Source organism: Adiantum capillus-veneris, chromosome 6, assembly GCF_014529385.1.
Source record: "Adiantum capillus-veneris isolate H3 chromosome 6, ASM1452938v2, whole genome shotgun sequence".
Lineage (NCBI taxonomy): Eukaryota > Viridiplantae > Streptophyta > Polypodiopsida > Polypodiales > Pteridaceae > Adiantum > Adiantum capillus-veneris.
In genome coordinates, this window is record NC_140936.1 from 135447510 (window position 1) to 135460617 (window position 13108).

The window sequence follows — 13108 nt, forward strand, 5'->3', positions numbered from 1 at the left end:
AATCCTTAAAATTTAGCCGGTTTCCATCAAGGTGACCCTCCAAACTAGCCGGGAATTTTCAATTTTTGTCCTTTGAAAATATGCTAAAGGCCAGGCAGATGAGTATGTCCCGTACCAAAGATACTCACTGATCTCAATTCCCATCTTGCGGGATATTCTCACTTTCACGAAAGATGATACTAGCACATACAAGTAACTCCATTCAAAAGAAATTCCGACTGCAAATGACTTGGAGATATTATAGTCGGATGGCAAACCAGCTTTAAAAGTAGGCACAATAGATGCACTTGAACACCAAAAAATCGAGCTCACGTGGAAACTACAGATTATGGAACCAAACCACAGATCTATCTTACAAAACATACCCCGTTCCTTATTGATTTGAGAGGTTACCAATAACCAGGAGATAGACCTGTTGAGGGGCACATCCGCAAGCTTGTCAAGTAGTCTTCAGCCATCCTACCTTCTGAGCTCAACCAGCAGAAAAGCCTGCAAAATGGAACCCTCGTAAGACTTGCTCTATACGATCAGTGTGCAAGACATTTCTCATGCGATGAGTCGGTTGGTGCTTTTGACTGAAGCGTCCCATCAAGCTTCCACTATTGGTGTGGCACCTTCCGCACAAGTCGTAACCTGCCACCTCTTTACAATCTTCACATTGATAGCGGTCTCCTATGATGGGAAACATCTGCAACAATCACATGCGACTCCATCATTGTGGTGTCCAACAAAGAACATCACAGCAACAATCATATGTGACTCAATCACTGTCGCATGGGACCAAGTCACGACCACAAAGAAGAGGAAAGCAAGCTTTACCCCACAGCCATCACATCCAACTCCGAAATGAAGGTTCCCATCCATTTTCAAATCCACACCGTCACCTGCCACTGCCATATCAGATTCTTAGAAGGAAGGCCATTTGAGAGATTCAAATTTTCGACAACTGCCCACCCATTCAACTAACAAAATTCCAAGCTAAGATATTGCCATCGGGTGTAAATAAGAGAAACTCACAATCAGAAGGAATACTCTCTGCTGGATATTGTAGCCGCCTGTTTGTGTAGTCCACCAGAAAAGCGAACTGTACAAACTGGTCTAGCTCTAAACATACAAGAACAGATCCCGGGGGATGAGGAGCATTGCAAACCGGGCAATGACTTTTGAAATTGTGCATTTTCAAACAAGGTTCGCAAAACACTGCCCAACAAAAACATGGTCATAAACCTCCAGAATCACATGCTTTCATTTCTTCCTTCAATCAAAGATTGTCTCACCATCACCACAATTTAAGACTACAGGACGGTATAGCAAGTCATTGCACAAGGCACAGCAAAGGTCATCCTTTGTTAGCTTTCCCTGCCTGGAGGTGTCCTCTACTTCTTGACATTTGCTGTTGCCTTGAGGGGTGCTTTGCATATCATGGTCATTTTCCATAACAACCTGTGTATCAACGTCCATTGACGTGGTAGAAGCATCACCATGCTCTGAATCTAGAGGTATCAACGAGTCCTCCAGTTCAAACTCTGGCGAAAACATTTCCTGCTCCTCTTCGTGACCTTCACAAGCGCACAAAATCTTCAATGTGTTATATTGTGTGGATTTGGCAAGAAAAAAAGACAACTTTGCATTGGTGGATGGTTGCCTTTCCTGTTGTAACGTGCATTAAAAGTTAACCTTACTCTATTCTTGCTTTCAGTAGCAAATGCTCCACGAAGCAGTCCTTCAAAACAATCGAAAAAGTAAAAGGAAAAAGGTACCAACGTCGGGCTTCGCAGCCCCTTCTTGCGTATTCATCAGGGACTGCTTTCATGAGCACGAAGTGTAGCAGCTTACAAACTCTGGGAAAATATATGAAAGGACGCCTACACAAAGGGCAACTGGATGCTGTAAATGCGTTCATTCCCTGGTGGCCACACCAGAAGCAGAACATGTGCCCACATGCTGTACAGCACATACACATATAAGTAGCAGATCAGGATGGTGCCATGAGGTTTATCTTCAACAAGAAATACCTGTAACCAGAAATACCTGTAACGACTGGCTTGTACAAAAGCTCCCTGCAAAATTCAAATTCTCTCTCTCTCTCTCTCTCTCTCTCTCTCTCTCTCTCTCTCTCTCTCTCTCTGTGTGTGTGTCTAAGCTGGTCGGACAGATCTATCAGCTCTCTTGGGATCATGCCTACTACGTTAGAAATTCCTCTCTCTCTCTCTCTCTCTCTCTCTCTCTCTCTCGATCTCGATCTCGATCTCGATATTATTCCTACTATGTTAGAACACACACACACACACACACACACACACACACACACTTACAAGCAGATGCTACACGTGAGAGACTCCATGGCTTCCTTGCAGAGGCCAACTGATGAGACCGGGAGACTTTCATCGCGAGAGGCATTATCGTTCGCCATTGCCAGTTGTCTGCCTCTCGCGGGCGGAGAGAGAAGAAGAAGAGTACTTTTCCTAGGCAAGAGGGAAATGGCATAACCAATCTACCACACGGGCGACAGAAAGAGTATACCATTTTCCTCATTTTATTAGCGCGCGCGCACACACACCCGAGAAGAAGAGAGAGAGAGAGAGATAGAGTGCGCACATGCAGCTGTCCCGACGGCCGATTGAGGCTTGACCTTCAGCACCCACCGGTAGTAAGCGCACATGCAGCCGTTGCAATCGGCGTCACAGAGGCGAAAACAAAAGTCAGCTCTTTTTGTCGTGTCTTCCTGTCGCAGCCAGTGGGGCTTCTTCCCGTCCAGCAAACGGCTCTCACCGGGGATGACCGTTAAGGCTAACACTGTGACGTTACGATGACGCCGGTGAAAGTGACGATGGCTAAGTGCAGGGGCGTGGCGGGCCTATGGTGGGCTCAACCTACTTTTTCGCCGTGAGCAACCACCGCTCCTGTGCATGTGCACAGGCTAAGAGAGGGTTTGAACGTAAGATCTTGCCGATGAGGACATGCTGCTGGCAGCTGAATCTACTAGAAAGTCACCAGTCCACAGTGGGGATCAAAGGTCCATGTCAAAAGGCGTGGCGGCGTTCATCTATGTCGATGGATCGCGAATGTGCTCAATTGTGATCATCACATGATGTGATCACAATGTGATTTTGTTGTGATCACCATGTGAGCTAGGCATGGATGTGATCTAAATGTGATTTAGATGTGATTCTTTTGTGATCAATAAAAACAGCTTAATGGTAAGGCATTGGATCAATGAGCTTGATGTGGTGAGTTAGAACCCAAGTGTCTCACCTGTACGATGTTTTTGTGTTTCCAAGGCCAAAAGATTCCTTACATGCCCACCGTTGATTCCCATTGGGAAAAGGGTGTCAATTAGTCTCATGGCTAGAAAGATTAGTTCAGTATCCTCACATACCTCTTACATGAGTAACCATGGTAATTAAGAATGCTTGCAATGCTCAACTATGGATAAGAGTTGGGTTGCACCCGTGCTTTTGTGTGTGTGTGTGTGTGTGTGTGTGTGTGTGTGTGTTGGGCTTGGGGGGGGGGGGGGGGGGGGGGGGGGGGGGGGGGGGGACATAGACATGGTCACACCTCTATGGTGAGTTTGTGGGAGCGTTTCATTAGGAGTGGATGATGGCGACGTGATCGCTTGTGATTGGTGTAGTTTATGAAAGAGGAGAGGAAAAGTTTGCGAAAATATAGCTTAATACCTACGTTTTATGGAGTGCTAGTGGATGTATCTTCTACATTCGAGATTTCTGCCTCATTCTTCTCATTTACTAAAAATAGAATGTCCTCTCCCCCCATTAACCCATGGTGCGACTCTGCTCTAAAAGGTGTGGTCATGGTTGAACTAAGTGTTGGCTTTCCATTTTTTAACATTCTTAGTTTCATTGGCAAAGTTTAGTTTAAAAGTGGAGTTCCTCTTTTTTTTGGCAAAACTCACAATTTGTGAGTGAGAATATATTAAAACCAAAAAAATTACATTGCACGCCATGCTCATACCGAGCCATGGCATCATAGCAACCTAAGAAGACCATTGAAAAATCCCATACATTAGCTGATAAAGGGAGCCACCCTGATAGAACCACAAAGAAGTCTATGAACTTGAGGATGCCACCAAAGAAGGAGACCTGCCACATCAGCTTATTTGTCCACCATACCATAGAGAAAGAAGCCATATTGCCGAAGAAGAAAGAGTAGAAGGAGTCAGAAGAGAGCCACCCTCAGTGCAATTGACAAACACAAATGTGCCACATACATGCCCGCCACAAAGGAGGATTGCCAGCCAAAGAGCATATTTTCGAAGCCCACAAGTCTCCATCAGCGGCCTAGTAGGGGCCACCATCAAAAAAGGACAGAACATGTAGAAAGACGATATTCCACAGTCACCTTAGAAAACCCTTGCAATGCTTCACCAGGCTTTCACGGGAGCCAAGCCCCTTCCAACACCAACATTCGTTGTCACCGAATTGCCCACCTGTTGCCACCAGCGCAAACAACTCACGAATGCGGGCGGCAAAAGACCAAGGCCTCCAAGTGCCCACTCCGAGGAGTGGAGAGAGGGATGGCCACTCCTCAGTGCCAAAAATGCGAGAGGCGGCCAAGAGTAGGGTTGAGAAAGCGAGGCCAAGCTGCACAGGGACCCCCACTGGGTCATCTACAACCCACAAAGGGAAGAACCCACCTCACCCAACGTCCTGCCAGCTTCCAACGTTGCATGCGATCCCTGCCGCAGGATACCTTCGAACCTCTTGCTCCGCATCCTCGCAAGCTACCCGCACAGATGAAGAGGCTCCGCGATCATCTACTTGTATGTCTCCCTTGATTCCTCTGCAAAACCCTTTCCCTAGCTGAAAGGGTGTAGAATGTGATGTCTCTTGCCTTGGTGGCTCCCCTTTGCAGGCTATGAATTGCCTCTTCGTGTACTGTAACTTCAATACCCCTGGAATTTGAGTTGATCTCTTCAGATAGCTGATTCCAGTGTTAGAATTTAGAGCTATTGGTAAGCCATCAGTTCAGTTGATGATACTGGAAAAGAGACTAGACTGGACTGAAATAATTATCTGAACTGAAATAGTATACTGAAATGAGATATAGACTGGACAACTGGAAAAGTGTTTGTAGTTTCAGATTCACAGTTTAGGAACAACCAGTACAAGGTATAATGGATTGAACCTCCAATGATTACAGCAACAGTAATGATTACAAGATGAAATCACAGGCGAAGAGATTGTAGCTCAGGAAATACTTGGAAGGCTCAACTAAGAAGTAAGAAGCAAGAAGCCCAATTACAATGTAATGGGTCCTATTTATAGCCTTCTAGAAGTTACTGTAGTAACTGCCGTGGTAATTACTAATGTGTGATTGATCCACTGTTCGGCTTTCCCGGAGACAGTTCTCGCCTGTTGGAGCTATCCTTGCCTTCTACATCCTTCCCTCCTTTCTTGAATTTTGGTATAACTCCAAATTTTTTGAAAAATCCACCGCCTAATTCTGAAATGGTGTTGAGGAACCCATCAGGGTTTTTGGTTGAGGTCCAAACCCTAAACCCTAAACCCATTTGTTTGTTTGCTGAGTTGGCCGATGTTCCTCATGAGTTGGCCTATGTTCCTCATGATAGTACTCCTCTGGAGTCGCTAGCCCTTTTGGTATTGCTAGATTTATGCCATATTTCATGCTTGTTGAGTGCTTGACACCCCTATAATTGTAATTCCAAGGGTGTCTAGCCAACGAAATTCCAGCGCCCTACTGGAAAAATCCTTCGTATGATTCTGAGATGGAACTACCCAGTATCCTTCCATTGAACCCCCTTCCTCCTGCCCTTCTTTTGTACTGGTGCTTCAGAAGTTCCAGTGGCAGCATTGTCCTTCTGGATAGTCGATAAATGGCCTCCTGCTCAATCTGATCCCGCCTTATTGTGGACATCTCCAATTCATAAGGCGTGAGAGGATTATATGTCTTGGTGTCAGGATCATATAGCGTGCATCTACCCTTTGTCAGACGGCATCTAGCCAATTTATGACAATGCGAAGCTGTGTGGATCCATCCTTCTGGGAGAGGCTGATTTGTTTTAATCCTAGCTTCAAAGAGTATCTTAGCCATTTCTCTATACTGTGACCCTAGACCTAGTTTAGCCGTAATATCCTTTTCAAAAATCTTAGAGGAATCCACAGTAAGTTGAAGTAGCTGATTTGTGATCTTAGTGAGACCTTTGAGCTGGATTTTCCATTGTCCCATATAGAGCTTGATCCTCAGCATTTCGTCTTGCAGTTCCAAAACATCATTTAATTGGAGAGCATCATTGATCAGTGTGTGCTAGGTTTTCCACTCTACAGTGGCTCGCTCATACCAATCCTGAAGATCATTAGTGATGTTATAGTATGTGAGCCGATCCACTGGTTCTAGATGTTGAGAATACAAAGCTGGGAAAAACCTATGCAGCACAGTTTCCCTAGCCGGAAATGCATACAAGAGAACTGGGGAATCAAGTACAAACTCCAGAAGTTTGAGAACAGCTTGGCTCTCCTGCTGCATCATCTTCCTGGTGACTCAAACCAGTTGACATAGTCTTCTGAGAGCAGATGCATGTTCCCCTACTGTCATTTGAGTTTGCGGTCCCTTACTGCTGGAAGTCTGATCTTCAATAATAGCTTGTACCCTCTGGTCCAACACTCCTCTGGAAATTTGCTTTGCAGTAGGACTTCTTTCAGTTGATTGTTGACCTCTTTCATACATTTATATGTCGGCATGTTCCCAAGCATGTTCCCAAGCAGGAGCTCTAATTTAATGGCTAGGGATCGACAGTCTCCAGTAGACTGCCGCTGCCAGTGTGGATTGACCAGATTATCATCAGAGCTTAGTGCCCATTCAGATGCTCTCTCTAGCAGCTGAATTTTGTTAGGATGCTCAGGTAATTAGCACAACTTGTCATAATAATCAATATCTAATTCTCCTAAATGATTTTACTGATCATTTAATGTGGGGAAGTGCCAGGGGAGAAAAAGCTAGAATATTGGTTAAGCTAGCAGACCGGCCACAGTAGGGATCCAAAGGAGGGAAAATAGGGATCTAAAAGGGGGGCCATATGCAAAAGAGCCATGTGCAACAATGGGCTAAAAAGACCCTAAGGTTCAGCCCATTAAGACTTCCAAAATGCTAAGGTTCCAAAATTCAAAGGTTGTGTCCAAAGGGTTAAAGCTTAGGGTGAATTGGATGCTTTATGTGCTCTCCAAAGTCAATGCACATCCCTACATGGAAGGGGGCGAGCCCTTCTTCTAGGGGATGAGAGAGAAAGCCACACACACACACACACACACACACAAGCCCCTTTACACAAAGGGAATTAGGGACACATGTCAGCTCCCTAGCCCAGATGCCCACAAGTTGTGCCCAATTCCTATTGGATGACCCTTGAAGTGGACCAATGAGAATTAAGCTAGAGTAGATCTAGTTTAATTAATTTAAAAACATTTAATAAAAGAAACCAATAAGAATTAAGTCTCCTAGAAGACTATTGCGCAGTCTCCAGAGGGTCCAATGAGCATTCAGGAGCCCCATGGCTTGCCTGATTCCTATTGGCCACGAGGCAAAGGGGTCCAATGAGAGTTTAGTTTAATTATTTAATTACCTAAAGCTCTCACAAAAGGGGAAAGGGGGACACATGTCAGAAGGCTATCACTTATGCTGCTTAATTGTGATTGGCTTGACTTGGGGAGGGCCAATGAGGCTGCAGGAAGAGCAAATAGTAAGGGGGCTCGCCCAAGAGAGAGAGGGGGCTGATTTTTGCAAGGCATTAACACACACACACACACACACACACACACACACACTCACACAATCTCATGTGTGAAGAAAAGAAGACTATCTCTTCCCAAGCTTTAATGGAGAGCTCATCACCTACTCCAAGCTTGTGAGATAGAAGCCCACATCAACACTCTCTTGGCATGTGGATGCAAATCCAACCAAGAACCCAGCTTCAATGCATGCTCATCTCCTGTACCAAGCTAATTACTAAGCTAAGCTATGCTAATATGAGTGATTATGTGAGGAGATGTACATCTTTCTCGTAAGATACTCCTTCTTCCTCTCAATCTACTCTCATACCTTGCTAGCTCTCACCATCTTCGAAGGTGTGTGAGGTCTTGGGTCTGAGAACGGGGATAATTCAAGTTGTGTTTGCTAAGTGTTTTGCTTAGTGCATGAAGCTTTCATCTTCATTGCACTAGCTAGTCTTGAAGGAACACAAAGAATTGTATTGTACAATGTCTCTCTTGATGGGAGAAACCATAATACAAAGCCTTTTGGAGAGGGGACCGGCTCCATGCAAATCCGGTCCTCAACTGTTGTCATTAGCTTAATTTCTCTCTCTTTTGAAAGTATTGTCGATGCTATCTAACTAGGTGTTATGCTTTTTGTTGCTCTCTCCACCCAAGCACTCTTGTAATTCTCATTAGGAATCTATTCTAATGAAATGCCCACTATGTTCATGCTCATTTCCGCTACACACAAGTTATTAGGCCATTAAATGTTACATTGGTATCAAAGCTCAAGGTTTCTCTTTTCTTGCTCAAGAAGGGAGGTCCTCAAGCTAGCTACAAATGGTTGGTATTATTAATTGCCTGTGAGTAAGTAGAATAGGGATTTTTCAGCCTTGAAGTGCACCTGCCTTTGTGCAGTTAACGGGGCATCACCATCGAGAGCTATGGTCTTAATAGTGGAGTCCTACGGGGCTTGCATATGGCTTAACCACTATTGAGCTATTAGAAGCTTGACAGGAGCCGGTGTTGTTTTGGTGTCGAAAGACCCTCTCTTCTATTCCTTGCAATTAATGGTATTTGAGCCGCGGGTACAGTAGCTTGAGTGCTTTTTCTAAAGGGGTAAAGAGGAGTAGCAACTAGGGCTTGAAGTGCCAAAGTACACCTAAAAAGTTTACACCTAAAAGTTGTTAGAATGGTTGACAATAGTAAAGAGAGTGAAATTAATGTTGATAACTTTGATTTTGCTCATGAGCAAGCTACTAATGATGCTTCAATGCTTGTTAACTACCTTGTTTCTAGGCTTCAACAAGCCATGGGTAATCCATCTCTCCAAAGCGAAGTGCAATGGCAGCTCCGTGCTCATGGGATTCTCCAAGCTCATCACCATGACGAGAGAACACCTAGGAAGCCTCCTTGTGAGACTACCAAAAAAGGTCTCTCTCCGATTCGGGAAGAAGAAGAGAATCCTTATGAAGGGCTCAAGAATTTACTTCTTGATGATGCATCTCCTTCCCAAAGGAGAACTCAAGAGCCTCCACCAAAGGAACGAGAAAGAAGTGAGTCTCCCGCCACCTCGGCGGAGATGGCTCCACGAAGACGGCGGGCTAAACGCTCTCCATCACCACCAAAGCGGAGAAGACCATCATACTCTTCTCCACGCCATAATTCAAAGAGGGATGATAAAAAGCAAGAGAAGAAAAAGGTGAGAAAGAGGACACCATCTTCTTCATCCTCTTCCTCTTATGAAAGCTATGGTGAAGACGACAAAGATCAAGACAAGAAAAAGGCGAGAAAGAGGTCACCCTCTTCTCCACCTTCTTCAAATTCTTCACCTTGTGAAGAAAGTGATGGTGCAACTTTTGAACCATCAAAAAGAAGAGGCCATAGGAAATCCTATGCCGCATGGAAGAGGTCGTCCAAGCTGAAGAAATTCAAATAGGGGGGGAAGAGCATCTCTTTCCTTACCTATGATGGCACCTTTGGTGCTACGGACAAAGTCTTGGCCTTTATCCAGCAATTCGATGCGGCGTTTGGAGATGAGGGCTTCACGGAGTCCTCTAAGCTACGCCATGTAGCTATGCACTTTCAAAAGTCCGCCAGACAATGGTGGTCTAGCCTACGAGCCAAGGGTGAAGCTCCACGAACATGGAAGGCTTTAAGAGCTTCCATTATGAAGCAGTTTTTGGCCACCGATGCCAAAGACAAAGTACTCACGGAATGGCGAAGTTTAAAGCTCTCTCCTAATGAATCCATCCACAAATATGTAGACAAGTTTTGGGACTTACAACTCAAAGCCACTGTCTTCAAAAAGTTGGATTTTGGAGAGCAAAAGCAATAGTTTTGTGCGAGCTTAACCGAAGAAATGGCAGAGTATGTCAACTCCCAAAGGCCACGTACCATATCGGCGGTAATACACCATACTATGGTGGCCTCTCGAATCAATTTCCAAACGGGGGTTAAAAGAAATAATAAGCCCCCGGAAAACAAGGGTTCCAATGAGCCTAAGGGGAAGGAAAATGTCCAAAAGTCTCCTAAGGGCAACTCCAACAAAGCTAAAGAGAAGGGAGTTTACAAAGGTAAGAATAAACTCTCTCCTGAAGAGCTTGAGAGTTATCGTAAGGATAACCGGTGTTTCAAGTGCGGCGAACAAGGGCATGCGTACCGCGCTTGTCCCCAAAAGAACAACCGCCAAGATCCTCCTAGAGCTTCCTTGGTTGAAATCCAAGAGGAGGAGACTCACCAAACTCACCACAAAGGATCTCCTCTATGCCATGCTTGGGGAAAGGTAAGAGAACATGATGCTTTTATTCTCTTTGACCCTAGTTCTACTCATAATTTTATATCTATGGAGTTAGCCACCAAGCTAGGCATACAATCCTACGAGATGGGAGATGTCCTACCCGCAGACAGTGCCTTCAAGGAGCAAGTAGCTTCAGTCACTCCCTTAATTGGGAAATTGAGGCTTCATGTCCAAGGCTATGTGGACAAAGAGGACTTCTTTATCTCTCCTCTCAAGCATGAGGATGTAATCCTAGGGGCACCATGGTTTGACCGCCTGGCTGCCGATGTTAAATTTCCTGAAAGGAGAATCTCCTTTAAGTTCAGGGAAAAATACATGTATATAGATGCTAAGGAAATGGGTAACACCACCCCCATTGTACATACACCAGCTTTCAACAAGTCAATAAAGAGCTCTATTTCCGTGTACATGATTTTTGTTAAAGATTCTAAAAATGAACCTAATGCTTTAGCAAAAGAAAATAAAAGCAACCAAAAGGAATTAGAGTTATCCAATTTTCTCAAGGGGTTTAACACTAGGTTGGTAACCTAACAGGACATAAAAGTGTCCTTTCAGGGTTTTGAAAAAAACCTCCAAAACCATAATAGATCCACTCATTTTGTAAAATCCTTTCATGAGGTTATAGTTCAAGGCCTACTACACATGGAAAAAATAAGAAACTTGTAAAATTTCTCATCTTTTGGTCACACCAAGCTTCCAAAGTTGATGGACGAGTGCATTTTCATCAAAACAATCATTTCTTACATTTTGTTGCATAAAAATAAGATTAGGGATTTTTGTAGGACTTGAGATAAATTCCCTAGTTAACTTCAATGGGTTGGTGATCAGAACATATGATTGCTTCTCACTCACTATTTTTTGTTTTGCCAAAATAAATAGGTACAAAAAAGTTGAATTTTTACCATTCTGCAAACATATCATCAAAGTTTCTATAGCCATGCTCAATACAAATAATATATGCATGTTTTCTTAGTCCCCTATTGTCCTTTATGGTCATAAGGAGCCATGGAGCATGTCAAAAGAATAATACATCTCTTACCAAGGGGAATCTTGGGGACAAAGATGAAGTGTTAAATACAGCAAACATGAAAAAACCGGGTTCAACATTATGAGTTGTAGAATCCCATAGAAACTATTCAATATCTAGCCAAATTTGATCCTTATGACTATATATGGTTACTACCTCCAAAATGCATGTAGTTGTCACAAGAAACTAACAATATTGAAAAAGCTATACTTCATATACTAGAATGTTTCGTTTTCTTCTATAATTGAAAAAATCAACCATCGTTGTGTACTATGCAAAATAGGGTATTAGGTGCCCCAAAACTCAAGTAATGTTAGCTTTATGTTACAATATGCGACATAGAAAATCAAAACTGCATTTGGATATCATGAAATCCACCAAAAAAATCATAGAAGAGCTAAAATTGGCTAAAAAACAGGATTTGTCAATTTTTGTAATTTGGTCATAACTTACAACTTTAATATTTATTTCTCCCTAGAAGCATCAGGACATGTTGAGGACTACTAAATATAGTTCTCTAGCATTATAGACCTCACAAACATGAATTCTAGAGTGGTATATTTGCAAAAAGTTAAAAAAAAGCCAAAAACTGGACCTGTTTTTTCACACAGTTTAGGTTGTGAAATGTTGTGCAAGGACAATGTTAAAGATGGAATTGATATTCCGAAAAAATGTCGAGTTTTTTTCAGCTCATGAGACAACTTTCTAGATAGATAACACCTCAAAATCCATTTTGAAACTCTTGACATAATTCAAGGAAAATGGTCACTTAACAGGACATAAAAGTGTCCCAGGACATAAAAGTGTCCCATTACCAACCTAGTGTTAAAGATGTTTTTATTGACGACATCCCTTGTGAGCTACCTCCTAAATGAGGTAATGATGACCATGCAATTGAACTTCTTCCAGGAAGTTCACCGCCTAACAAACCTCCTTATAGAGTTTCTCAAGCTCAACAAGAGGAGATTATGCGGCAAGTGCATGAGTTAGTTGAGAAGGGCATGGTTAGGCCTAGCTCATCTCCATTTTGCTCACCTGTGCTATTAGTGCAAAAGAAAGACGACACATATCGTATGTGTGTCGACTATAGAGCACTAAATAGGATCACTATCAAGAATAGGTTTCCCGTTCCACGGGTAGAAGATCTATTTGATAAGCTACAAGGATGGACCTACTTCAGTAGGATTGACCTAAAAAGTGGCTATCATCAAATAAGGATAGTTGATCAAGACATTGTAAAGACCGCATTTCGTACTACATTTGGTCTTTACGAATACATTGTCATGCCTTTTGGCTTGACCAATGCACAAGCCACATTCAACCGCTTGATGGAGAAGCTGTTCAGGCCTCATCGAACCTTCACTGGAGTGTTCTTTGATGATATTATCATCTACTCTAATTCATTGGAGGAACACAAGAAACATCTCCAGGTAATATTTTAAGTTTTAAGAGAGAATAAACTTTATGTTAATCGAAAGAAAAGTGAATTTTTCTTGCAAGAGATTCAGTATTTAGGTCATATTATCTCTCAAGATGGCATCCAAATGGATCCAT

General features: G+C 43.2%; 1 protein-coding gene across 6 annotated transcripts; it reads right to left on the bottom strand.

Annotated features, from left to right (window-relative positions):
* Positions 1 to 217: 217 nt before the first annotated feature.
* LOC147456326 (E3 ubiquitin-protein ligase PRT1-like) lies at positions 218 to 2543 on the bottom strand. Of its 6 annotated transcripts, none has more exons than XM_086514849.1 (7): positions 2316 to 2543; positions 2032 to 2060; positions 1765 to 1944; positions 1278 to 1559; positions 1018 to 1200; positions 820 to 884; positions 218 to 688 (listed from the first exon to the last, which is right to left on the bottom strand). In XM_086514849.1, exons 1-7 carry the CDS (start codon positions 2411 to 2413, stop codon positions 473 to 475), a joined length of 1053 nt encoding a protein of 350 aa, XP_086370975.1. In that variant the 5' UTR covers positions 2414 to 2543; the 3' UTR covers positions 218 to 472. The 6 variants fall into 6 exon arrangements, with proteins under 6 accessions (XP_086370975.1, XP_086370970.1, XP_086370972.1 ...); XM_086514844.1 differs by having other exon boundaries at positions 820 to 890; positions 2316 to 2539; XM_086514846.1 differs by having other exon boundaries at positions 820 to 890; positions 1761 to 1944; positions 2016 to 2060; positions 2316 to 2410.
* Positions 2544 to 13108: the final 10565 nt, after the last annotated feature.

Excerpts from the sequence above, each read along its gene's own strand:
- LOC147456326 (XM_086514843.1), bottom strand. The coding sequence starts at position 2,400 with ATGCCTCTCGCGATGAAAGTCTCCCGGTCTCATCAGTTGGCCTCTGCA. Across the intron at positions 2,061-2,315 it reads CTCACGTGTAGCATCTGCTT|GGAGCTTTTGTACAAGCCAG; the intron begins GTAAGTGTGTGT and ends TGAATTTTGCAG. Across the intron at positions 891-1,017 it reads AGAGAGTATTCCTTCTGATT|TGGCAGGTGACGGTGTGGAT; the intron begins GTGAGTTTCTCT and ends CTGATATGGCAG.